Source organism: Eretmochelys imbricata, chromosome 3 (assembly GCF_965152235.1).
Source record: "Eretmochelys imbricata isolate rEreImb1 chromosome 3, rEreImb1.hap1, whole genome shotgun sequence".
NCBI lineage: Eukaryota > Metazoa > Chordata > Testudines > Cheloniidae > Eretmochelys > Eretmochelys imbricata.
In genome coordinates this window covers 16,049,118-16,076,666 of record NC_135574.1, presented here as the reverse complement: position 1 = coordinate 16,076,666, position 27,549 = coordinate 16,049,118, and the positions used below count along the sequence as shown (strand labels likewise).

Here is a 27,549-nt window from a genome sequence, read left to right as displayed (position 1 = left end):
TTATCTTCTAGTTAGCATGGAAACAATTACGATAATTAATACTATTGTTCCGGCGGCTCCACCAACCATCATTCCAAGGAGATTCCCATGGACCTGTGCAGCCTGGCATCTCTCACCTGTATAGAAGAAGGTGTTGCCTGAGGGACACCTGGGAATAAAACGCAACAAATGTAAAGGCTTGGTGTGTATTTTCCTGCCCTGCAGGGACATTGCAAGATCATCCATCTACATTCAGAACTCCTGAAAGAACTAAGGGGCCTGTCTGCTGTGGATTGAGGACTGTTTGGTTTGAGAGAGGATGTTCCATCTAGACACAGCCTTGAGCAGGGTCCTATGGGGAACCATCCCCTCCCAGAGCTGAGAAGGAGAGGGAGCTCAAGGAGGCTCCTTCCCCACCAAGATGGCTGGGTTGCATGGGGCAGTTCCCAGTAGAGGGGTTCAGGCCAAGTCTCCCACATCATCCCCACTTCCTTTAGGGTAATTTATGTCCCCTTGGAGCACCCAGAAAGGGAGCAGTCCCTGCACTGCCCTGAGGACTGCTAGTAAGAGAATTCCCAAAAGCTGAGCAAAGGAGTGCTGTGTTCCTATCACTGTGCCTGACAATGTGGAGGATTTGATACTAATGTCTGTAGCAGTGAACGGAGAGTCTTATCTTCTCATGAGCTGAATGTCTATTAGATGCATCAGCTAGTGCATGAGAAATCTGCGGCTGGCATGAAAGGGGCCTGTGGTACCTGCAGCTTGCTTTCCCTTTCACATTCACACAGACGCCATCATTTTGGCAAGGATTTGGGTCACACGGGTCTCTCATGTAGGATGGCCAGTCTTCAAGGGAGCCAGTGTTCAGAGCTGATCTCCTTTGCCTTTCAAGAATAAGGTCTTTGGTGATGGATTGAGCAGGTTTAATAGGGACTTCAGTCTTTTTGAGATAGGTGAGATCTTTTGAAAAGGAAAAAAAGAGAGACAGTGGTTAATAGCGACTGACATTATTATACATTGCACTTTTCATCTGAAAGGATCTCAGCAATGGCATATTATCTCTCCTTGCTCCACACAGGGAGCTCTCACTTGTATTGGAGGAAGCTCTGCATGTATAAAAAGAGGAGAACATGCCCCTGCTATATACATTGATACGTATAATATATATCCATGTATATATACATATACTTTCTATATGTATATTTGTATATATATATTATAGAATGGACCAAACTAAAACCTTACAGCCTGGGATGCTTGAAATCCAGATCCACATTTTACAGTCTGAACCCGCCACTAACACATATAGGAATCACTTCACCAATAATAGAGATTACTTGGCAAATGACTTCAGTGCAAGGCTGCTATGGTAGTTTTCTCTGAAATGCCCTCACATGGGGCTAGCTAAAAGGGGGAAATTTCAAGGTTTTAATACATGGATGCCAAGATGGCATAAGCAGGAGGAGTTTCATTTTATTAGGCACTGGGGAATTTTCAGGCTCCACATTAACCAAAGTGTAACCAGACTGCTGGCACAGAAAGTTGATGAAGTTTGGAGTTGATGAAGTTTTAAAGGAAGATCTTAAAGCAGAAATAGGTGAATTAGAATATAAAGGGCTTTGCTGAAACATGGTGGAGTGACAAACATCAAATCTGTATGGATACAAGTCCCACGTAATAACAATAGAAAGATATTAACAGGGTTGTTCTACCAGCTTCCAGATGCGGGAAAGGTTATAATGGAGTGCACAATGCTGAGGGAGGTCACAGAAGCAATGAATTCTAATAAACAGTAATCAATGGTGTTTTCAGTTAGCTGGGTATAAACAGATCAAATGTCCTGATGGAACAAGGTTTAGAGTGGCAATTTCTCGACATATTAAATGATTGCTTCTTGGAAAGAGAATGGACAAGAACAGAGGCGGATAGGCTAGTTTCATCTTAGGGTGTGTCTACACTTAAAACACTGCAGCGGTGCACTGTAGCGTTCAAGTGTAGACAAGCCCTTAGTAATACACTGGAGATGGGTAAAGAAGTTAGCTGACCCCCAAGAGAAAAGAATGGAAATTAAAATCTTTAGACTCGTGATGGATGCTATTCAAGCAACCTGCGCAGAGTGTCCCAGAAGGAAAGCATACCCCTCAACAGAAAAGGAAGCATGCAGGCATGTAAGAGAAGATTGGGGATGAAATTTTCAAGTGTCCAAGCAAAATAGGAGACTAAATCTCATTTTCAAGAAAATTAGAACTCTTGGGCCCAGAACCTCAAAGGCATTTAGACACCCAACTCCCACAGAAATCGGTAGGCATTAGGTGCCTAAATACCTTTAAGGATCCGGGGCCTAGGAGCCTACGTCCCATTGAAAGTCAATGATTTTGTCTTCTAAGGATTTTGATTTCCTTTCCATTGAAAGTCAATGGGACTTTGGATCTAAAATGCCGTCACTTTCGAAAATGAAATTTAGACTCCTAAATCACTTAAGCTATTCTGAAAATGTTACCCCAGAAGATTAAATGGCAAAGTTCAAGAGGTTATTCAATCAAAGAGATATCCTTCCAAAAATGGACACCCAAGCCAAAAATAAGCAATCAAGACATAAAACGGAAATTAGGAGCAGGGGTGATTATTGAAAATATACTAGCTTATTACATCAATCAATTATACATCCTTACTTGGAATACTGTGTTCAATTCCAGACATCCTTTTCCAAACAGACACAGCAGGCCAGATTTTTAAAGGTATTTAGGCACCTAAAGATGCAGATAAGCACCCACTGGGATTTTCAAAAATGCCTAGGTGCCTAACTCTTATTGAAATCAATGGGAGTTAGACACCTAGGAGCTCTTGAAAAATCACACAAGGTGCCTACCTGCATCTTTAGGTACCTAAACACCATTAAAAATCTGGCCCTGCAAAATAGAAGGGGCTCAGAGATTGATGACAATCATTATTGGAATAGCCATCTGAACTGACATTGAAGGAAGAGCCTGTTCAGTTTGATTTAGTTGGGGTTGGTCCTACTTTGAGCAGGGGGTTGGACTAGAAAACCTCCTGAGGTCTCTTCCAACCCTGATATTCTATGATTCTATGAAGAGAAAGAAACGATTCTGCACCTTTAAATTCTGCAAAAATAATGAGATCATCATTTTTCAGGAAATTCCTCTGTCTCAGATGTTTGTGAGAGATGAAATTACTCCACCCCCAGTCTAAGCTTCTATTACAGTTGCATGAAGGGTCGAATGTTCCGACAACAGATGGTTTATCCCACATTGAAGTATCATTTTTATCTGCAAAATAATAGGATTATGCATGACTTGTTTTTAATCAGCAAAAAGCCTAGAACCAAATGTTATTCAGCGATAGATGTTAAAGCATTACAAGGACTTTTTCTGCATTAAAAAACTAGTGGAGAAGTCATGCCACAAAGTAAGATTCAGATTTTGAAAATTTAGAGGTTTAGAGGTGTGAGAGTTTAGAGGTTCTGGATTTTATCCATCATTATTGTTCTGTGAAAAATCTTTGTAATTAAAAACATTAATATAGAAAAGATCATACTGAGAAAGGTATGGAGAGATGGGGACTCAGCTGTTGCGGTTTTACTTTACCATCAAACTCTTTATTGTTCTTATTATTAATTTTATTACAATATCACATAGACGTTCTAGTCATGGACCAGCTGGGTGTTGTACAAACATAGAACAGAAAGACTGCCTCTTCCCCAAAGAAAAGGAGTACTTGTGGAGTACACAAGTACTCCTTTTCTTTTTGCGAATACAGACTAACACGGCTGTTACTCTTCCCCAAAGAGTTTATAATCTAAGTGTAAGGCAAGAGGCAATTGATGGAGACAGAGATATGGATGGGGCGGGGGATTACTGGATGTGCTCTGGATGATGGTAACTCAGAGCTCCCACAGATTTCCAACTACTTTATTCGTTAAATAAAATGTTTTGGATGCTTTGCGTGACGGTTTTTGGATGACAATCTAAATGCAACCAAGCTGTCTGTATTCAAGTTTGCTAAAACCGCAAAATCTGCATGTTCAGTTGGTCAGGTGCATCGCGGGAAGGTGATGCTCTTGTGGTGTTGCAATGTCACATTTTGACACACCACTCATCAGATCCTGCCACTAGCTTGGAAGTATTCTGATCTCCCTGAGCCCATTCTAAGAACACAGGCAGAATTCTGGGACTTGACTTGGCTTTGAAGAACTTTATATTTAGAGTCAAACTCATATATCTCTGGGCTCATTCGCCCCTATAATAATAAATAATAATTATTAATAAACACCTAACACTTATAGAGCACATTGTTATCCCAGGTGAGCTTGTATCACTATTCCCATTTTACAGATAAGGAGTCTGAGGCACAGAAAAGGGGAAGGGACTTGCCGAAGGTCACCTGACCAAGTAATAGAACAGCTGGGAATTGAAAGTAGGCCTCCTGACTCCAAGTCCCATGCCCTCTCCACTGAATCACACTCCCTTTCTCTTGTGCATGCTGTTTCAGTCATTTTCATGCAAAAGCCACTTACCTGGCAAAACTTGGCTCTTGTCTGTTGTGAAGGTCCTGCTTGAGGACATCCTGTTCCTGATGTCAGGGTACTGGTCTAGCACCGTTAAAATAGCTTGTCTGTTCTCAGCAGGCCATTGCAGAGCATCATCATTCTTTCCACTGCACAAGTGAAAAGAAATGCGGGTGTAATCTGGAAAGTAGGAATTAGATGTGCCACGAGGATACAAAGATATACCGTAACCATAACCCTCAGGGCTATAAAACCGGGGACTACGCATCACAGAGCCTGAAACAGAAGTCTGGAGAATATGGGTGAAGTTCCGAATGAGCCACACAGCATGGGGGCATGGTGTCTCAGTTAGGGTGACATCATCAATAAAAATTCCACCAGATGAGTTGCTGGGATTGCCCCTGAGTCCTTGGAAGACGTATCTGAACTTCTCTTGAACATTGAGGGTCACATGGGCAATTTTCCAATTGTAGTCGCTATCTCCTACCGGAAGAAATGAGAAAAAGGGACACAATTAATAACAATATACCTTAGGCGTGGTCTACATTAAAGAGTTAGGTCAGCACAAGGTGGCTTACATTGACCTAATAATGTCAGTGTCTACACTAGAATGCTGCTTCCGCCAAAGTAAGTGGCCCACTATGCCAACATCATGACTCCACCTCCAGAAGAGGCACAGTGCTTATGTCGATGTAGTTAGGGCCCCACCCCTGCCCTACCACTGACTGCCCAAAGTGTCAGTCGCCTCCTCCCACACCCTGGCATGACAGCCTGAGCTGTCAGCCAAGCACGTGGCTCACCTGGTCCCCAGCTAACAGCTCGGGCTGTCAGTGCCAAGGCAGCTGTCAGTGCTGGAGTGAGGGAGGGGACCCAGCTGTGAGCCTGGCATCCAGCTGACAGCTTGGGCTATCAGCACCAAGGTGATGTGGGGGGCAGGGGACAGATATTATCCCCATGCGGGGCTGCCAGACTCCAGCTGACAGTGTCCCACAATGCCCCACTTCAGTCAGTGGACGCTCCTGGTGAGGACGCGCACCACCGACAGAAGAAGTGTGGACGTGAATTACAGTGGTATCTATACAGTGACTTGAGTCGACTTAATTTTGTAGCATGGACAAGTCTTTAGTAGCACATTTATTGTTCTCCAACCACTTATTTAAACCGCATACTAAGACATGTGGATTCCCCCAGAACCCCTCAGGGTGGAGATCTCAGGTTGTTGCTATTATACATTTATATTTCAGTATCACCAGAGCTCAGCTAGGCCAGGGGCCCATTGTGCTAGGTGCCATACAAATATTTAGTAAATGGTAGTCTCTAACCCAAAGAGCTTACACTTTGAAAGACAAGAGATAAGAAGTCAATGAGACAAACAAGAGGCTCAGGGAGGCTGGCACCAGCTGTCCCAATATCACCCTGATTTTGCCAAGGTACAATCCTTCATCCCACCTGCAGGATATTCCTAGGTCCCCCAAACTCCCTGGGTATTGCCACCACAACAGCACCATTTCACGATAGCTGAGTTTGTGCTGTTGAGCAAACCCACAAAAAGTGGCAACTCTCAACAATGTTTGGGTTTGCATTTTTTTAACTTGGTCTAAAGTGATCTCAAAATAAACCATCAGGGTCAGATCCTTTCTCAAGGTGACTCTATGGCAGTCGTTAGAGTGACACAAGGGCTGAATGTTGCCCTTTCTGTTGTAGGAAAGCCGGATTCTGATACCTTTACTCACACTGAGAAGCACAAGACTCCTTGAGAAGTCCAATTGATTTCTACGTGTCAGGTGCATTGAAATCAGCAGGATTGCTCATGAAGTCAGGTGTTATTTAGTATGACTGACATACTATCAGAATATGGACTACTAGGTCTCTGACTTTGTGTGGTCCATACTGAGACCATTCGTTAGCTAACCCTTCACCCTTCCCTATTATTCCAGGCTGACCCCAGGATGCACTAAGTGTTCTCTGTTCAGACACAAGTTTAAAGTTTGATGTCAAAGCACTTGTATTAGATGGTGCCACTTAAATTCACAAAAAGAAAAGGAGGACTTGTGGCACCTTGGAGACTAACAAATTTATTTGAGCATAAGCTTTCATGAGCTACAGCTCACTGCATCCGATGAAGTGAGCTGTAGCTCACAAAAGCTTATGCTCAAATAAATTAGTTAGTCTCTAAGGTGCCACAAGTACTCCTTTTCTCTTTGCGAATACAGGCTAACATGGCTGCTACTCTGAAACCACTTAAATTCAGTGAATCATTGGAACCATGTTCTACTGGCAAGCAATAAGGAGTTAATGAATTTTCTGCATGGAAAATGCTCTAGAAGCAAATACATGTGCAACTTTTCAGGAATGAAAGGTTTTATCTGCATTAACAATGCCGAGGATCATTGCTCCTATTTGCATGAGAACAGTGATTAATTACCCCTCATGGTGCAAATGTAAATCTTTTACAGTCCTGCTTTGCTCTTACCCAAAGCATTAAAATGGTGTCCTATATTGTTTGGGACCATCCGAATTTCACCATCCAGGGCTTACATACAGCCATCCACGTAGTAGGTATGTTGTGCTCAGATACCAGAATACCTACCTGGATAGCAAGATGCTGACCTGATTGGTTTAGGAAAACTCTTGTGTTTCTGAACCAGTTTGTCTCATTTCTGAACACACTATGGTATCCCTCACCCACCCCAATTTTTTGTAGTCTAATATTTTCAAAAATACCTTGAAAGGTTTTGACTTTAACCAGCATGTTAACAGTCCCGGTGCCATTATCCTTTCTAACCCAGATGACAAGCTTGTCCAAGGGGCTTCCGGAGATCTTATAGAAGAACTGGAGACACTGCTGAGTTCTCTTTGGGTAAAGGATCCGGGATTCTAGGAGAGCCATATCTTCTGCCTGGCCAGAGCTAGTGCTGAAGTACATGAAAGAACCAGCATCTACAGAGAAAGTGAGTATTAATTATTATTAATTATTAATTAATTAGTTATTAATTAACAAATAATCATAATAAATTAATTATTAATTATTGCCTCTTCTTAATCTTTCTGCCTGCTGCATATGACTTGTGATTGCATAACTGTATGTGCAGTGCAGATAAAACAGCTGCATGTACAGTGAGTGGTGCTTTTCTTAAGCCTCACAATGCCATCATCCTTTTAGGTATTATCTCATATCCCCATGTCACCAACAGGGAAACTGAGGCACAGAGAGGCTACACAGAAGACCCAGGAATAGACTGGGGTCAAGCCCCTGGATACTTTCTCTAGTCACGAGACTGTACTGTCACACAGCCAAAGTCCCTTTAGTTACACCTGTGAAATAAAAAATAGGGGTGTGACATTTTGGGGATCACACAGACAGGAAAAGGGTTCTGTCACTGCCTGCCTTATAACTTTGGGTGCCTTAATGCTATGCTGCAATAGCTCAGCACTCCGATACCAGCAGCCAGCCTTCAAGCATAAAGGGCTTCCACCCACCTAGTTACTCCTTGTAGGGTGACCCCAATAGCCCTTCTGCTCCCGAGCCTCCCCATATCCATCCCCTGAGTTCTTAACAACCAGACACTTGGACTTTTTCCATTGGGATCATCATCCCAGAAGGAGCGCAACCTGACCCAGTCAACAGATAACTGCTCAGGGTAAAAATAAACAAAAAGTTTATTTAATAGAAAAATCACAGATTCAGAGATGAAATCACAAGGAAAAGAAAACACATAATGAGTTACACAGAACTTAACCATAGAGACGCAACCTCAGACTTTACACTTCAATATTGGCGAAATCCCCTTCTCTAACACAAGTTACCTATTGCCGCTGAACAGTTTCCCAGCATGCCCTCTGTCCTAGAGGGGATCCAGTTTTTAAGGAACAGCACCCTGCTTAGATGCTGGCCCTGAGTTTCTGCATAGCCTGCACTTCAAACTCCTTCCCTTTTAACTGGGGGGTTTGCAGTTTTTTCCTCTTCCTTTCAGGCTATGAGAATTCATGGTTACAGAGAGTGGGGAAACTCCCTCCAGGCTGCCTTAGTCCACCAACCATCATCTTGGAGTTAGTTTCATGTAAACAGCTAGCCTGGGAGGTGCCCTGCCTGCCTGCCTGGTGGGAGGCGACACGGCAACTGCACCCTCGTTACTAGGACAATGTTCTACACATATCTCCACGCGTACATTCATAACCATCTGAAGAAGTGGCAAAGAGTCCTGTGGCACCTCATAGACTAACAGACTTATTGGAGCATAAGCTTTTCTGGGTGAATACCCACTTCGTCGGATGCATCCAACAAAGTGGGTATTCACCCATGAAAGCTTATGCTCCAATACATCTGTTAGTCTCTAAGGTGCCACAGGACTCTTTGCCGCTTTTACAGATCCAGACTAACATGGCTACCCCTCTCACATCTGAAGAAGTGGGTTTTTTACCCATGAAAGCTTATGCCCAAATAAATCTGTTAGTCTTTAAGGTGCCACTGGACTCCTCGCTGACCTCCTAATGACCATAAAGTTTCGGACATTACATGCTTTTCATGAAAGACCTTACTTAACCTACAGTTCTACTCTGTAACATTGTGTAGAAACCGCTGATTAAACTGCTTATCCCTTGAGGTTCAGAGCCCCCTGTTCTCTCCTGGGGGTGTCTGGACATTGATTGTCACAGGAGGGGAAAGAATTCAAAGAAAGCCTGCAGGCGGTTCTATTGGCGACCCTTAGATTGCTTCCAAGTATCATTTCCCATTCCTAGTTTAAATTGTATCTGATCCTGTGTAACCATTCCTGAGAGAGTGTGAGTCTCTGTGTCTTCTTCACTTTAATGGCTGGTCCACATAAGGGGATAAGAGTGTACCACAGCTGCCAGCAAATGGAATTGCTCCTTTAGCTCAAATGATAGCGGCTCATGCTTAGGGTCATTACACCTGCACTTCTTACTTAGGCAAAATTCCCACTGAAGTCATATTTTCCAAAGTCTGAGGGAATTCTGCCTGACTATGTATTGGAAAATCAGGTCCTTAGTTGTCAAACAAGCCTTTGAGAATTTTTCTTTACTTTAATGTGTGAGCAAATTCTTCCTGGACTAACACTGCCGGGCTCTGTGACTGGCTCATACTAGGGACTGACTTTGCATTTTTTTGTGATGCCACTCATTTGAAAAACAGAAAACTGGGGATTTTGTGTAAAATTGTCATTCAACACATGAATAGAAGGACCTTAAAAATCATTGTTGTTTGATTCTTTAGGAAACCAAATATTGACCTGAGACTGTGCCAGCCTCAACACACCTCACACTTCGTTTATGTTTCAAATGTAACAGTTATCAGAGATTTGCGTGCAACTCTTCACTCTTATGTTGTGCTAAAATCACTGTTAATCAAACAGAGGTAGATAGGGTAGGTCACATTCCAGCATAAATTTATTATGCCTCTAGTTAAACCATAATACGTGTTCTTTGTCCTCTTTGATATTGCTGATCTGGTCTAGAGAATGCAGTGTATGTTGCAAAAAGCTTCTGATTTGGCACTGGTAATATCAGCACCTTTGTTCCTCATTATCAAAAGGAAGCACATTGCCAAGGTGCTGGGAAAAGGGTGCTAGCATGGCCAGGGTCATAACAAACAAGCCTTCTTTAGAACAGGATCCTCCAAGATAGTCATGCTTTTCCTGGCTTTGAAGTACCTTTCAGTTTGATCAGCTGCCAAGTTTTTCCAAGTGTTGGCTGCAATGTTACCATCAGTCTGAAGCTGTCTTTAAAACACAGCTGTCACCCTCGCTAAGGCATGAACAAAGTGACCTTTGGGGTCCCTAACTTGTACTCAGGTCCATATTTATTTTTTATTTTACCTTTGCAGCGTCCGAGGAGCGTGTGGTCTTCTTGTCCCATGAGGCTGCTCTTCTTATGGACCCAGTCTGCGTCATCTCCGGTGCCCTGAACCATGCCACAGATATTGGCAAACTCAAAAGCACACTGGTCCAAAAGGGTGTGAGTTGAAGCTGAAAGAACATGCATATGGTTAAATCCAAAGAAGACTCTAGTAAATAAAATGTGTTTTAAGGAAGACTGGGATAATGCTGTTCAAATTATTTTTCCCTTCTGTACGCTTTTCCTGAGGGATACATTTCTATGCAACACATCATACGGCCCATATACAATCCTGCAACCTTTACCCTCCCTGAGTAGTCAAAATCATTCCTTAAGGAGCTATTACACAACTTGTTGGTTCCTGAAAGTAGCAAATAAAATCAGCTATCCCTGACTGATGCACAGCCTGACAATTGGCTGATTTCTTGGAGTTATCACAACTGCAAGGATCTGAAGGAGGAAGAGGTTAATTCACTGAGGGGGATCCCTGAATAAAGCACACATGAAAGGAGGCATAGAATTGGATGAGTGTAAGTCTTTCATTCACTTGCTGGACTGCTTCAAAAGCAGTAATGGCTAGCAGAGACCTAGAAAGGGATTGGGATGGGGAAAATAACCTGCTCCACACATCACTCATCCCCACAGTAAGGTAAACTGAGGACAAGTTTTCTATAGCTCCTCCCAATTTGGCTCTCTCGTCTTTTTATTTATTTATTTAGACATAAAAATGAAGGGGGAGCAAAGAAATCCTGTTAAAGTCCAAAAATGTGGAGCACTTGACAATGGCTCAGTGTGGACTTACTGCAGTTGTACATGCGATTGAGTCTTTCTAAGTCAACGGCGCTGAAATCCAAGCGCTGCCCAATAATGTCATTAAATGCTGGTATCTTCGCAGTGATTGTTGGGACACTCTCGTTTTTGTTAAAGGATAACGGCTCATAATGCATTACTGAGTCATAATCGTAGGGGGTGTTCAAGTCGGAGATTAACATGTCGTCGTACTTCACAAAGTTGTGAGATTGGCCTGGTGAAAGAACAAATGAGTGATTCATTTTTAAAATGGTCAGAATCTTTCCCAAGGCAAAAATGTCCCTGGGATGGACATACTAAAGCTCAAAAGTTACAACATATTAATGCAGAGCGGATATGGTGGATTCAAAGACAAATACCATATGGTTAGAATTAGAATCTTACATTATTGGTTTATGAAGCAATTTTGACAACAAAGTCCTCATATTTTAGATCCCAATTTTCATTTCACGTGTCTTCTGCTTGTGCACATTTAAATAACTGCCAGATTCAGCTTTTGAGAGCTTTCACTTGTGAAGGCAAATGATGGAATTTTCGTGCATGAACTATATTTGTGCTTGACGGTCACTCAGCTTGCACCTGTAAATAGATCGTAAGAGCCAACTTCTCCCTAACTCACACTTATGTAAACTAGTTCAGTGAGAGCAGAGTCTGGACTTGTGCACATGAGATGGCATGCACTAGTAACAGTGCTCAGAAATGGTGCACGTATATATAAGGCCACATTTTGAAAAAGTGGTTCTGAATGTTTTTTCCTTTTCTGAAGGTCCTCAGGCATCTCCTTGTTTCTGTCTAATTTGCTTCCCTTCTCTGCCTCCTTTATGCCTCACATTACAGCTAGTCTTCTTCTAGCTATGGCCTTGATCCTGCAAAGTGTGAAACTCTCTGGCTTCAATCCAGCAAAGCATGCAGGTAACTGCTCCATTTTACTCATGTGAGTAAATCTGTTGACCTCAGTGGGACTACTCACACACTTAAAAGTTAAGCCCAAGCTTAAGTGCTTTGCGAGAATTGGGGCCAGAGTGCTCAGCACCTCGCAGGATTAAGCCCTAAAGAATGATGAGCATGCCTCATTCTGGAGTCTTTAATTACTGATGCAAATGTTTGCCTGGGTATTCGGTTCACTGTAGAACAACCAGGGTACTTCTTCTCAGGAGGGGGATGGATGCAACATGCACCCTTAGTCTGTAGAGTGCTCCCAGCCCCCGCTAGCCTGTGGGACAAATTACATCTTCCATTTAGAGCTGAGTGAAAATGCAATTTTGCCACACTAGATATAACATTTGCTGCAATTTTATCCATTTTCACATCCCTATGACACTAAAAGGTTAATTTGGCTGCAGAAGCACATGAAATCGTAACATTTCCATCATTTTCCTAAAAACAATGTTGCTATAAAAAAAGGAAAGACCTATTTTTTCAATGAAAATAGTCTCTATTTAGTGCAAATAATTCATAAAAGGGACCAGTTTCAAGCTTGCAGAGTTTGAGGGAAAGAGAGGGAAAAAATTAACATTTCAAACTATACTGTGAATGTTTTGGCTGCTTCTCACTGCTATGAAATTTCTTATTCTTCTTAATTAGAAATAGCATGTGGCCGCACTGAATGAACAATTATTACTAAATAGCCTCAGTTGTACTATTTCCCAGTGTAGCTTACTGGGGTAAGCAGCTACATGCTCAACACAATGGTCTGGGATTCAAGGCTGAGGATTATCTGAAAGCTTATGTTTATTTCCTTTTAGAGATTTGAATTGAGATTTTGACTGGATTAATTATCAGAAAGGATGTCACTCCTCCCAGGGTAGCATTATAGCTTCTTATAGCTTGGAGGCAGGTAGTCTACGAGAAGATCAGTTCTAACTTTTAGATGAAGATCCGTTCTAAGACGAGCATGGCACTAGCTGCCAATAGAAGAAGCAGCTGGCAGGTTGCACAAATATTGCCAGTAATTCAGAGCCAGAGATTATCCAGTCTTTATGCAGATGCAAGATATGAGGAGGGCATGCGGAACCTTCCACTGTATCCCCCGTGCAGTGCCCAGCTAGAGTTGCAGTCTCTCAACTCCCCTAAGAAACTTTAAGAAGTGTTTTCCCTCAGTAAGGCCTGCAGGATTTATCCCAGCGGGAAGTGGGATCTATAGCTTGTAATGACACCTGCAGAACATCGTACCTGCAGTAAAGTTACGCTAACATGCACTTGCTATATTTTTTCCTTTTTTGCATTAGGCAGGAGAATGTTATATAATGCTCCCAGTCAATTACCATTTTATTGCATGTGTCATATCTGGGCTGAGAGGAGGCAGAGAGGGGTGTTATTGATCATGTGAAAAGAATAAAGAAAACTGATGACTGGCTGGCTCCAGGGATCAAGAAGGCTGATGTGTTTAATGTCTATTTTGCTTCAGTCTTCACTAAAAAGGTTAATGGCATTCAGATACTCAACACAATTAATAGTGACAACAAGAGGGAAGGAATGCAAGCCAAATTAGGGAAAGAACAGGTTAATAATATCAGATAAATCAGATGTATTCAAGTAAGCAGGGACTCATGACACTCACTCTAAGGTACTTAAGGAATTGGCTGAAGCCGTCTCAGAACCATTAGCAATTACCTTCAAGAGCTCATGAAGGATGGATGAGGTCCCAGAGGACTGGAGAAGGGCAAACACAGCATTTGTCTTTAAAAAGGGGAACAAAGAGGACCCAGGAAATTATAGACTAGTCGGCCTAACTTTGATACCTGGAAAGATACTGGAACAAATTATTAATCAATAAATTTGTAAGCACCTGGAGAAGAATAGGGTTATAAGGGATAGCCATAATGGATTTTTCAAAAATAAATCATGCCAAACCAACCTAATTTCCTTCTTTGATGGGGTTACTGGCCTAGGGGGGAAGCAATAGCTATGACATCTCTTGATTTTAGAAAGGTTTTTGACACAATCCCACATGATATTCTCATAAACAAAATAGGGAAATGTGGTCTAGATTAAATTAGCATAAAATGGGTGCACAACCAATTGAAGACCATAGTCAAAGTGAGCTATCCCTGGTGTGCTGTCAGACTGCGAGGGCATCTCTAGTGGGGTCGCACAGGATTCAGTCCTAGGAAAAACTTTCTAACTATAAGGATATTTCAGTTTGAAATAGGGAGGCTGTGGAATTCCAAGGCAGGCTGTGGAATTCCCATCACTGGCGGTGTTTAAGAACAGGTTTAACAAACACCTGCCAGGGATGGTCTAGGACCTGGTCCTGCCTCAGCACAGGGGACTGCACTAAACGACTTCTCAAGCTCCCTTCCAGCCTAGCCTTTCTATGATTCTACTATTGGTAATGGGTTGTGGAGCCTTTCAACACATCTGAAAAATGGGGATAATTATACTCTCTGGTCTGTCTTATCTATTGTAAGGACCAGAGACTGTTTCTTACTATGTATTTGTTCAGCACCTGGCACAGTGGAACCCCAAACTCAGCTGAGGCATGTAGGCCCTACATTTAATATTATTATTGTATTTTATATTTAAATCCAGCTCAAGTTAATAACGACTGAAAATTATTGCCATCTGATGACTGACTGGTGATCTAAGTGAGGCGAGTTGTTCTTAGTTCAGTTTAATGATGAAAAACATGGTATGTAAAGCCCACATCAAGAGTTGCCCATCCCAGTCATGCCATGTTGGCAGTCCCAACACAGACGTTAAGGAAGGAATTGGCATGGATGTTCAACTCCTCTCTCACTTCTAGAGACCTTTCTGCCACCACACGGGTCAGACACATGTTGGGGCAGAGCTGAGAGAGCATGCATATACTACTGTTATCTGTTTAGTACAAAATGACAGCTATTCAGTTTGGAGGACAGAAGAGAGTATTTTTACCATCAGTTAATTAGATAACTGAGTTATTCTGGTACATTTTCTTTCCGTTTGTCTTGCATTTATTTAGTGCTTGTGAAAGGTGGTGAGTGGATAGCCCTGAACATTGAAGTCATCTGTTTATCACATATACCATGGGCAACAACACCGCAAGCTTCCCTATACAGTCCCACCAATGTACCTCAACACTGAGCAAAAAGAACCTCCTCTAAGAGTAAAAGAGTGGCTCATGGTCTTGATACTGAGATTAGCAATAAGGATGCCAATGGAGGTGATATTTGTTACATGGTCACATGGGACAGGTTATTGTTGAACCTCAATTCTTCCATTCTTCTACTTTTATGTGTGCGTTCTCCTTACCTTATTATTATTTATATCACATTAACCTCTAGCACTAGGACCACAATGTGCTAAGTACTGTATAACTCCATAGTAAAACACTGCCCCGGCCCCAAAGAGCTTCTAATTCAAAAAGAGAATACAGAGAAATAGGGAGAGGGAAAACAGAGGTGAAATGACTTGCTTAAGGTCACACAGCAGGTTACTGGCAGAGCCAGGAGCAGAACCCAAGGCTCCTGACATCTAGGCCAGTCCCCTATCCACTAGGCAATGCTGCCTCTCTGATCTGTGTTATCCCTCGGGGGGGGGAAAAACAGAGCTGAGATAAAATTATGTCGGACTATCTACTACATCTAAACCTGCACGAGTATCAGCTTTTAGAGATGTCTGATGCTGCACCCTTGACTCTCATCTGGCTCTAAAATTCCATGTCAAGAGGCTTTAAAATCTTAGTATATTAGTGAGAAAAATAAAATACTCTCTGTACTTCCCAAAATCTGTATTGATATTTAAAACTGACCTGGAAGAATTTCATCCCACCAGATGTTCACGTAATCATCCCGATCTGTCCTCGACTGTTCATGATAAAATCCCATCGCATGTAAGAGCTCGTGTTCTACAATAGCTTTATGGTCACACCACTGCCCAATGGAAAGGTTTTGTCCTGTCTGCCGATCACCGACCATGGACCAGCACCTGAGAAAGAGAGAGAGTGCACAGTCATATAACCATAGAAGTGTAAGACTGGAAGGCACCTCAAGAGGTCATATAGTCCAGTCCCTGCACTCAAGGGAGGACTAAGTAATAACTAGACCATTCCTGACAGGTGTTTGTCTAACCTGCTCTTAAAAACCTCCAGTGATGAAGATTCCATAACCTGCCTGGGTAATTTGTTCCAGTGCTAACTACTGTGACAATTAGGAAGTTTTTCATAATGTCCAACCTAAACTACCCTTTCTACAATTTAAGTCCATTGCTTCTTGTCCTATCCTCAGAGGTTAAGAAGAACAATTTTTCACCCTCCTCCTTGTAACAACCTTTTATGTACTTGAAAACTGTTATCAAGTCCTGCTGCAGTCTTCTCTCCTCCAGACTAAACAAACCCAATTTTCTCAATCTTTCCTCACAGGTAATGTTTTCTAGACCTTTAATCATTTTTGTTGCTGTCACTTGAGAAGAGTTTGGAGGTCTGTATTTAAGGACTCAATTTACTTACTTTATCCAAAATCATGTTGAAAAAAATGTTCACATAAATATTTAAATAACCAGTGACAGGTTTCAGAGTAGCAGCCGTGTTAGTCTGTATTCGCAAAAAGAAAAGGAGGACTTGTGGCATCTTAGAGACTAACCAATTTATTTGAGCATAAGCTTTCGTGAGCTACAGCTCACTTCATCGGATGCATTTAGTGGATGCATTCACTGAATGCATCCGATGAAGTGAGCTGTAGCTCATGAAAGCTTATGCTCAAATAAACTAGATAACCAATGTTATTATTTATTATTTGTTATGGTGCTGACAATGTGCTCAGTGTTGACCAAGACACAGAATAAAGGCAGTCCCTGGCTCTGAAGACATTATCACAGGAGGCCAGTATATGACAAGTTATGCCTGTTAGACAAGCTCATTCACAATGTCTTAGGTCTACTTGTGGCACCTTAGAGACTAACCAATTTATTTGAGCATGAGCTTTCGTGAGCTACAGCTCACTTCATCGGATGCATACTGTGGAAAGTGTAGAAGATCTTTTTATATACACATAAAGCATGAAAAAATACCTCCTCCCACCCCACTCTCCTGCTGGTAATAGCTTATCTAAAGTGATCACTCTCCTTACAATGTGTATGATAATCAAGTTGGGCCATTTCCAGCACAAATCCAGGTTTTCTCACACCCCCCCGCCCCACACACACACACAAACCCACTCTCCTGTTGGTAATAGCTTATCTAAAGTGACCACTCTCCTTACTATTTCCCTTTGTTTTTTCCTAACCACCCCCCCCCCCTCAGATGTTCTTGTTAAACCCTGGATTTGTGCTGGAAATGGCCCACCTTGATTATCATACACATTGTAAGGAGAGTGGTCACTTTAGATAACCTATTACCAGCAGGAGAGTGGGTTTGTGTGTGTGGGGGGGGGTGAGAAAACCTGGATTTGTGCTGGAAATGGCCCAACTTGATTATCATACACATTGTAAGGAGAGTGATCACTTTAGATAAGCTATTACCAGCAGGAGAATGGGGTGGGAGGAGGTATTTTTTCATGCTTTATGTGTATATAAAAAGATCTTCTACACTTTCCACAGTATGCATCCGATGAAGTGAGCTGTAGCTCACGAAAGCTTATGCTCAAATAAATTGGTTAGTCTCTAAGGTGCCACAAGTACTCCTTTTCTTTTTGCGAATACAGACTAACACGGCTGTTACTCTGAAACCTGTCTTAGGTCTACGAGAGTTAAAAACATAAGAACGGACATACTAGGTCAGACCAATGGTCCATCTATCCCAGTGTCCTGTCTTCCAATCGTGGCCAATGCCAGGTGCTTCTAGCAGTTGAAAGTTTAAGGACACCCTGAGAATAGGGTTGTGTCACTGACCACCTTGGCTACTACCCACTGATGGATGTATCCTCCATGAACTTATCTAATTCTTTTTTTAACCCAGTTATGCTTTTGGCCTTCACAACATCCCCTGGCAACGAGATCCACAGGTTGGCTGTGTGCTATGTGAAGAAGTACTTCCTTATGTTTGTTTTATTGCTACTGCCTATTAATTTAATCAAGTGACCCCTAGTTCTTGTGTTATGACAAAGGTGTAAATGACGCTCTCCTATTCACTTTCTCCACACCATTCCTGATTGTATAGGCCTCTATCATACCCCCCCCCACACACACACACACAATGCTTAGTTGTCTCCTTCCTAAAATGAACAGTCTGAATCTTTTTAATCTCTCCTCCTATGGTCCCATTATGGGTGCCATTTTGCCATGAAACACATGGCCAGACTGGATTACACATACAGACACCATCCTCATCAGTGAAGACTGAACCTTCCACCTCTTGTGCTAAAGAATTTGTCACTAGTGGGATTTAGGATGAGAGGCACTTAGGCATCTTATGAGGGAGTATGTAATGTGCTGGGATCTGAGCTATTGATTGGGCCAGCAGGAGTTAAGAGTGTTGCAGAGGCAGCATGCTCAGCATCTAAGGGAAGGGAACACTTTATGTCATTCACTGGTGACTTCTCTGGATGACTCAGAATTGGCCCTGATAGGATCCAGAAAAAGTCTCTTCAGTCTGGAGGATAAATGAGCCAAGGCAGAGTGGAGGACAGGGGAAAATATAATAATCTTTTTGACTCTGAAAAGTCCTTTAAGAAACCGTGAGATAAAAGAAACATACATAAGTGATATACTGGATAAGATTCTTATCTTTTTCTAGCTGCCTCCTTTGTACTCAGTGATCTGGGGATAGTTTATACACAGGAAATAAAAACTGTGTTTCAATAACTTGAGCTTTCATGGCATCTTTTCTTCCAAAGATTTCAAAGCCCAAATTCTGCCTCCCAACACCCCTGCAAAATAGGTAAGGAGTGTACATAGGGATCACTTCACCCATCACTGAAATGGAAACATCTCTGGGGAAGAAGGTGGCAACTGTTTAAGGGTGTGCAGCAAATCAACCCAAAGAAAATTAAACAAGAATCTAGGAGGTCATCATAATACTTGCCCATTAGATTTTTGAAATCGTATATAGGAGCGCTCTCCTTCATATGGCTTGAAATCCACACAAGACTTAAGACGGAACATTTCAAACACTTCAAGTATGACACCCTTGGCATTCAGATCTGGAAAATATATTTCAAAAAGTACCGTTAATATATTGTAGATCACTTGTCTGTGGAGATAAGCTATATGCTGTACATACATTATGCCAGTGGTTTTCAAACTTTTTTGCTGGTGACCCAGTAGAAGAAAATTCTTGATGCCCGTGACCCAACGGAGCTGGGGATGAGGGGTCTGGGGTGTGGGAGGGGCTCAGGGCTAGGGCAGAGGGTTGGGGTGCAGGGGTGAGGGTGTGAGGGGGTCAGGGCTCTGGGTTCGGGGTGCAGGATCTAGGGTGGGGCCATGGATGAGAGGTTTGGGGTGCAGAAAGAGGCTCTCGGTTTGGGGAGGGGCTCAGGGCTGGGACAGGGGATTGGGGCACGGGGTTGGGGCGGAGGGTTACCTCTGGCAGCTCCCAGTCAGCAGCACAGCCGGGATGCTAAGACAGGCTTCTTGTCTGTCCTAGCACCGCGGACCACACTGCGCCCTGGAAGCAGCCAGCAGCAGGTCTGGATCCTAAGCGGAGGCGTGCAAGAAGCTCCGCGTGGCTCTCGCCCACAGGCACAGACCCCCCCCCATCCTCCCGCCAGCTCCCATTGTCCAGGAACCGGCCAACGGGAGTGTGGAGCCGGTGCTCAGGGTGGGAGTAGCATGTAGAGCCCCCCTATCTGCCCCTGCCTAAGAGCCGGACCTGCTGCTGCTGGCCGCTTCCGGTATCAGAAGAGGTAGGAACTAGCCTCCCTTAGCTGGGCAGCACGGCTGACAGGACTTTTAAGTGCCCAGTCAGCGGTGCTGACCAGAGCCTTACATTCCGCAACCCAGTACTGGGTCGCGACGCACAATTTGAAAGCCACTGAATTATGCTATATCGCAGTCAGAGACAAACACTTTAAATTCCAGTGAGCTGTAGCTCACGAAAGCTCATGCTCAGATAAATTGGTTAGTCTCTAAGGTGCCACAAGGACTCCTTTTCTTTTTGCGAATACAGACTAACACGGCTGTTACTCTGAAACTTTAAATTCCATTTTTTCTATATCTTTGTGATGCTGTGGAATTTGATCTTAAGTGTAATTGATGGGCCTGCTTATTAGTGTATTTTTTAAAGCTTTGAATGTCATAATGTCATTTCTCTTAGGGTCAAATTCTGGTATCATGTTAACTCCAATGAGACCAGCATTTGGCCATAAAATTTGAAGAATAAAATATAGTTTGCTTTACCTAGGTCATCACCCAGAATATAGGGAATGGGGAACTTCCATCTGTAGGCCTCATTTCTCAGTGCATTACGCTCATTCTGTTGAAACAAGAGGGAAAGATTAACAGTCAGTGGTGCATCCCTTGGAATAGGGAAGAGGGATAATAGTAGTACTGCAAATATGATGCATATGAATTACATCCATGCATTTACAAAATACTTACTGGCAGTAAGATATCCCCCTGAAATAGGTTCAATCCAGCAGCTGAAAAGCAATTTAGGAACAGATTATTTAAATGAAATCTCAAATACTGTATCTTATATCCTGAAAAATACTGAGTTTATAGAATCATGGAAGTTTGAAGTCCACAAGTGACATTTATGGATAATTATGAAGGGCCTGTTTCTAGTCTCACTGAAGTAATGGCTCTGTCCCTAAATTAACAGCAGATGCTGCTACCTGATTTGACAGGTTTCTAAAAAACATGTTACGAGAGGTTTACTCTGCCTTATGGCTGTCTATGCTCCAATGTCTTTGCTTCACTATAATCATAGCTTCATAGATTTTAAGTTTAGAGGAAACTATTCTAATTATTCCGATCATCAAGTCTGACCTCCTTCATAACACTGGCCATAGGATTTCACCCCCTGATTCCTGCATCAAGCTCAGAACTTGTGTCTGAGCTAGAGCATCTCTTTTAGAAAGAGATCCAGTTCTGATATAAAGACTTTAAATGATGGAGAATCCACTATGTCCTTCAGTAAGCTGCTGCAATGATAAGAATAGAATAGATTTTATATATATATAATCAAAATCAGATTACAAAAAATAGAAAATTAAATGAGGTGGGTTCATTTTGCTACGTGTTTTTCCATGTAATTTCTATACAGTTCAGACAGAAACACAGTAAACCACTAAATTACTGCCGACTCTCTAGAACCAGCTGTTATGGCGGGTGGGGGGAGTGCTAACTGGCTTCTAAAGCCATTCCTAATTGGCACCCCACTCTGGGCCATACTGTTAATTGGAATAGTATCATTCACTTCAATGTAAATTCCCCTCAGCTATAGATCTGGCCCAATAGCTCTGAGTCTTCAGGAGAGAAAGGCTCTCAGCCCTAGTGGCTGTTCATTAACATCACAGAATTACCACACAGGTCAGTATGACCTCTGGTTTTCATGCAGGAGAAGCCCAAGGTTTGGACAGCAGGATTGTGGCAGGGCTAAGATGCAGGAACACTGGTGGTGCAGGAGGATGGTCAGCCCCAGCCTGCCTTCATTATGTCTGTTTATGTCCATTGATCTGACTGCCTGCCCTGCCTGAGCATGTCACCCAGTTTAAAAAAAAAAAAAAGACTAAAAAAAAATTTAAAGCTTCTAAATATTAGAAGGTTGCACCAGCATTTTGCTTACAACCATCTCAAAAGGACTGCATGGGAATTAGAAATGCAACCCACCTAAGTTTATTGCTGGAATGTCCTCCCTCAGTTCACCAGCATCAGCATCGCGTGCTGTAAGAAAAGCAAATTAAGAAGAAAACATTATGCATCCCCCGCTCCACCCACAAAAAAGAAAAGAAAATATCTCAACCCTAGAAATAGTTTACCGAGTCCTTACCTTCTCCCTTCGGAAGGTGTCTAACCTGAAAGAGAGTAAAATACATGTTGTAGAAGTTGTGTAACATGTGCTGAAAGAGAGGATCTGGCAATACAAGAGTTAGACTTACCGAGAATGTACTGCAATAGGCAAAGCATAATATGAGACATAGGCATGAGGAAAAGTAAGTGGAAACCATTCTTGCAGCAGAGAGAGAAAACAGAGTATTTACAATTTACAACGCTCACATTTTATAGAGCAGTTTCTTGAACTTTGCACTTATCATCAGGAAAGAAACTTTGAGCCCATCCTTTTCACCAGGAGAATTATTAAAATAGTAAAGATTTTTTCAGTGGCATGAGATGGTGTCATGATCATTGTTCACCTAAGTCTATTTGCAAGAACACGTAACTGAGCAGCCTGATATCTTTCTGTCTTCATTCCAAAAGCTGAAGGGCCAGACCCCGATCTCAAGTACGGCTTCCAGGTCTGAATTTGGCCCAGAGATTAAGGAAGTTATCTCCGTTGCCCTGACTGCAGTTCACTCTGTCAACATTATTGGCCAATTCTAATCTCAGTTACTCTAGCAAAAATCCAATTTAGCTCCATTTGCTTTATGCTCAAGAAACATGCACTGTCAACTCGGCAAGGTGAACTTTGTGGCATTTCCTGGTTATAGAATCCTAGGGTTGGAAGGGACCTCAGGAGGTCATCTAGTCCAACCCCCTGCTCAAAGTAGGACCAATCCCCAGTTTTTGCCCCAAATGGCCCCCTCAAGGATTGAACTCACCACCCTGGGTTTAGCAGGCCAATGCTCAAACCACTGAGCTATCCCTCCCCTATAGGTCCTTCTGTCTCTCCCTATAGGTTTTACCACCGGATGATATAATATACCTGTAACATAACAACAACAGCCTTGTTTTCAGACAGTCTGCACACAAACAGTGGAAAATGTATGTATGATGAGCACCTGGCTCAAACTTCATACAACAGTGGTTGGCTTCCCAAGCTACCTCTTTCTTCTTCTTGCAGACTCTTTGCTCTTTACTTGTCAATTAATGTGTCTATTATAGCCAAAGAATCAGTGATAGCTATAGTTAAGGTTCCCTAAATGTGTACATTCTAACACTTTTTCATTTTCTCACGGCTTTCTGAAGCTTTCAACCTTCCGAATTGAATTTTTCCAGGTCTGATTTCCGAGTGAGGGTGAATTGAAATAAATGTGTCTGATTCTCCTAAGAGAGAGCAGGTGGGTGAGGTAATATTTTTTATGGCACTAACTTCTGTTGGTGGAAAGGACCAAGCTTCACAGAGCTCTTCTTCAGGTTTCTCTGATTCTCCTGTCATTCACACTGAGCCAAAAACAACTCATTTTAAATCAGTGGTGTTAGATGGTATAGAATTGGGGTAAGTGAACGGAGACTCAGGTTCCGTGAGGTTCTCTTTATGTGTTGACTTCTTATGGAATTTAAGGGTCTGGCAAACTTGTCTTAGGGCCTGGCAAACACATTTATTTAAACTTGGTTAAAAGTTTCCTTTTTACTGAAAACCAATAAAAAATATTTCAAACAAAATCTTGGAGCAAGTCCCTGAAGAAGCCACACTGGCCACTTCTTGCTCTGTGCACTTTTTACAGTGAAATCGAAATCCGTTGTTGTTGGATCATATTAAAGAAGTTCTGTATTAAAATCACAAATGAGTTTGAGTCCCCATAGTTTAAATTCCAGGGTATTACTAATTAAGAGGTCTCTTGGTTTTTGGTACTGTTTCTCTCCCTCTATGTGTGAAACTTGCTAGCTGCTAATTGTGTTAGTACATTCTAAGACAGAGTCTGTTCTCAAAGCAATTCACAGAAAGAGAGACTCAAAGCAATACTCTAACAACAGAAACAGCACCCAGAGACTCCCCGCCCTTTTGTTGTTTTAACAATTGTGATTAAAATAGAAATAGAGGATGTATGTGGATGAGTGCTTGGTGTGGATAATAACTGAATGATCAGGGAGGTGCCAGCCTAAGAATCCAGTGTCCATCGGCTGAAGAAGGCATCAAGTGGAAATAACCAGAGGACCCCCCCCCCCCCCGGAAGGCAGACTGGAATCCACCCAACAGCCTCAAGAATGGGAGAACCAAAGAACAAGATAACATCTGGCTGCATGGAGCCGTCAGGAATGTGCTATCTGCTGATTGATTCATAGACTGGCATAGGAAGAAATTCCTATAAAAAAGACTCTAAAAAGTGAGAACTTTGGGGTCTGATTCTGCAAACCAACTTCCAGGAGCATCAGATGAGCATCTGACAAGGCCCTGCTCCCTCCTCGTGTCCAGGCCACCTGGCCAGTGGCTTGGCATGAGCAACTCTAAGGCTGGTAACTATGATAACAACCTTGCAGAACCTGTATATGTGTGTGTGTGTGTGTGAATGAATGTGTGAATAAATATGAGATTGAATGGAATGTTATAGCTATAACTAACTGCTTACTATGATTCTTTCTGTATTCACAATAAATGTGGTATTTTGCCTTTTTCCCTTTAATAAGATCCTGCTGGTTTTTAATTTATTGGTACAACAATATAACAGTAGGGATATATGTAGGAGCAGGATTTTATATTTGTACTATAAGAATTAATGTATGATTTGATCATCCTGCCAGCCACCTTTTTTGAATAGCAGAAAGGAATGACCCTCTGGGACATTGGTAGAAATGCTTCTGACAGACTGCCAGTGTCTGTACTGATGTTAAGGCAGGGACAGACCAGAACAATCCTTATGACTGATTATGGTCACCCTTTTGTTTTAGGATAAGTTATAATGTCTACTATGGTTTCCTACACGTATTATAAATTAGGCACTCTAGTTAAATATACATTTCTTTGTTTTAAGATTTAGTAAGTAAGAGACAGGATCTTATATTGTGTCTATATTAAGGAGATTAGAGGAACATTGAAGGCCTGGGCCCCAATGTGAATTGTTTTGATTATAAGATTTAGGAAGGCTTAATTTACAATGTCTTTTGCTCAGTATAAACTGACACTGTTTGTATTCTCAAAGGTCTCTGTAAAAGACTGTTTGTGTGAATGAGGAATGCATGCATCAGGAAAAGATAAGGCGTGAAGGTCATTGTTATAGCTAGATGGTCAAGGAAGAAGGAGTGAAGAGACTTGACATCAGAGAACCATCAACATGCATCCATAATGAAGGAAGGGCAGATTGACGACCCTGAGGTGGAGGCTGGCACCCCTAAAGACAAGACAATTGATTAAATTGAAACCAGGACAGGATGACCCTCTCAGAGGTGTTTTGGAATGTTAACATCAAAAGAAACACCAATTAAGAAGTAACCGGTCACAAACTGACACAGCAAAATCCATAGACTTCAACAGAGAAAAAAGACTATAAGAACAGGATGCTTGGTCATGGGACTTTGGGTTCATCTTGCCACACTCCAGGAGCATCGGATCATGACTGACAGAGCCCTGCTCCCCCCTGCGACCATTCTGGCTGGCCATTAGATTGATCCAGACTCTGGACTGGTAACTATAAATATCAGTTGGCAGGACTGTGTGCATTGTGTGTGTGTGTGTGTGATTGAAAAGCATATGCTAACTGTTGTATTCTCAATAAATGCAGCATGCTGCCTTCTCCCCTATAAAGATCCCGTGTGCTTCTTATAAGTATGACATCTATTATTGACCACCTGACCAGGACAGTGATAGTAACTATGAAATGCTAAGGGAGATTAAGAGGCTATCAAAATAAAGAACTCTGGGGATTTCAATTATCCCCATATTGACTGGGTACATGTCACCTCAGGGCGAAATGCAGAGACAAAATTTCTCAATACTTTAAATGACTGCTTCTTGGAGCAGCTGGTACAGGAACCCACAAGGGGAGAGGCAACTCTCGATTTAGTCCTGAGTGGGGCGCAGGATCTGGTCCAAGAGGTAACTATAACAGGTTTTGGAATTAATTGAGAAACTTAACAGTAACATGTCACCGGGACCAGATGGCATTCACCCAAGAGTTCTGAAAGAACTCAAACGTGAAATTGCGGAACTATTAACTATGGTTTGTAACCTGTCCTTTAAATCAGCTTCTCTACCCAATGACTGGAAGATAGCTAATGAAATGCCAATATTTAAAAGGGGCTCTAGAGGTGACCCCAGCAATTACAGACCGGTAAGTCTAACGTCAGTATCGGGCAAATTAGTTGAAACAATAGTAAAGAATAAAATTGTCAGACACATAGAAGAACATAAATAGTTGGGCAAAAGTCAGCATGGTTTCTGTAAAGGGAAATCATGTCTTAGTCTTACTAATCTATTAGAGTTCTTTGAAGGGGTCAACAAACATGTGGACAAGGGGGATCCAGTGGACATAGTGTACTCAGATTTCCAGAAAGCCTTTGACAAGATCCCTCACCAAAGGCTCTTATGTAAATTAAGTTGTCATGGGATAAGAGGGAAGATCCTTTCATGGATTGAGAACTGGTTAAAGACAGGGAACAAAGGGTAGGAATAAATGGTAAATTTTCAGAATGGAGAGGGGTAACTAGTGGTGTTCCCAAAAGGTCAGTCCTAGGACCAATCCTATTCAACTTATTCATAAATGATCTGGAGAAAGGGGTAAACAGCGAGGTGGCAAAGTTTGCAGATGATACTTAACTGCTCAAGATAGTTAAGACAAAAGCAGACTGTGAAGAACTTCAAAAAGATTTCACAAAACTAAGTGATTGGGCAACAAAATGGCAAATGAAATTTAATGTGGATAAATGTAAAGTAATGCACATTAGAAAAAATAACCCCAACTATACATACAATATGATGGGGGCTAATTTAGCTACAACTAATCAGGAGAAAGATCTTGGAGTCATCGTGGATAGTTCACGCAGTGTGCAGCAGCAATCATAAAAGCAAGCAGGATGTTAGGAATCATTAAGAAAGGGATAGAGAATAAGATGGAGAATATCTTATTGCCCTTATATGAATCCAGGGTATGCCCACACCTTGAATACTGCTTACAGATGTGGTCCCCTCATCTCAAAAAAGATACTGGCATTAGAAAAGGTTCAGAAAAGGGCAACTAAAATGATTAGGGGTTTGGAATGGGTCCTATATGAGGAGAGATTAAAGAGGCTAGAACTTTTCAGCTTGGAAAAGAGGAGACTAAGGGGGGATATGATAGAGGTATATAAAAACATGAGTGGTGTGGAAAAAGTGAATAAGGAAAAGTTATTTCCTTGTTCCCATAATATAAGAACTAGGGGCCACCAAATGAAATTAATGGGTAGCAGGTTTAAAACAAATAAAAGGAAGTTCTTCACACAGCGCACAGTCAACCTGTGGAACTCCTTGCCTGAGGAGGTTGTGAAGGCTAGGACTATAACAGGGTTTAAAGGAGAACTGGATAAATTCATGGAAGTTAAGTCCATTAATGGCTATTAGCCATGATGGGTACGGAATGGTGTCCCTAGGCTCTGTTTGTCAGAGGGTGGAGACGGATGGCAGGAGAGAGATCACTTGATCATTACCTGTTAGGTTCACTCCCTCTGGGGCACCT

At 42.2% G+C, this 27,549-nt stretch overlaps 1 protein-coding gene across 1 annotated transcript; it reads right to left on the bottom strand.

The window, feature by feature from the left end:
- Positions 1-22,191, bottom strand: MEP1A (meprin A subunit alpha). The gene is made up of 14 exons (XM_077811527.1): positions 22,123-22,191; positions 22,014-22,038; positions 21,854-21,907; positions 20,621-20,661; positions 20,420-20,495; positions 19,107-19,224; positions 15,900-16,075; positions 11,160-11,381; positions 10,339-10,488; positions 7,229-7,444; positions 4,514-4,987; positions 3,093-3,266; positions 735-939; positions 1-148 (listed from the first exon to the last, which is right to left on the bottom strand). Exons 1-14 carry the CDS (start codon positions 22,189-22,191, stop codon positions 1-3), a joined length of 2,148 nt encoding a protein of 715 aa, XP_077667653.1.
- Between the last annotated feature and the right edge of the window lie 5,358 nt (positions 22,192-27,549).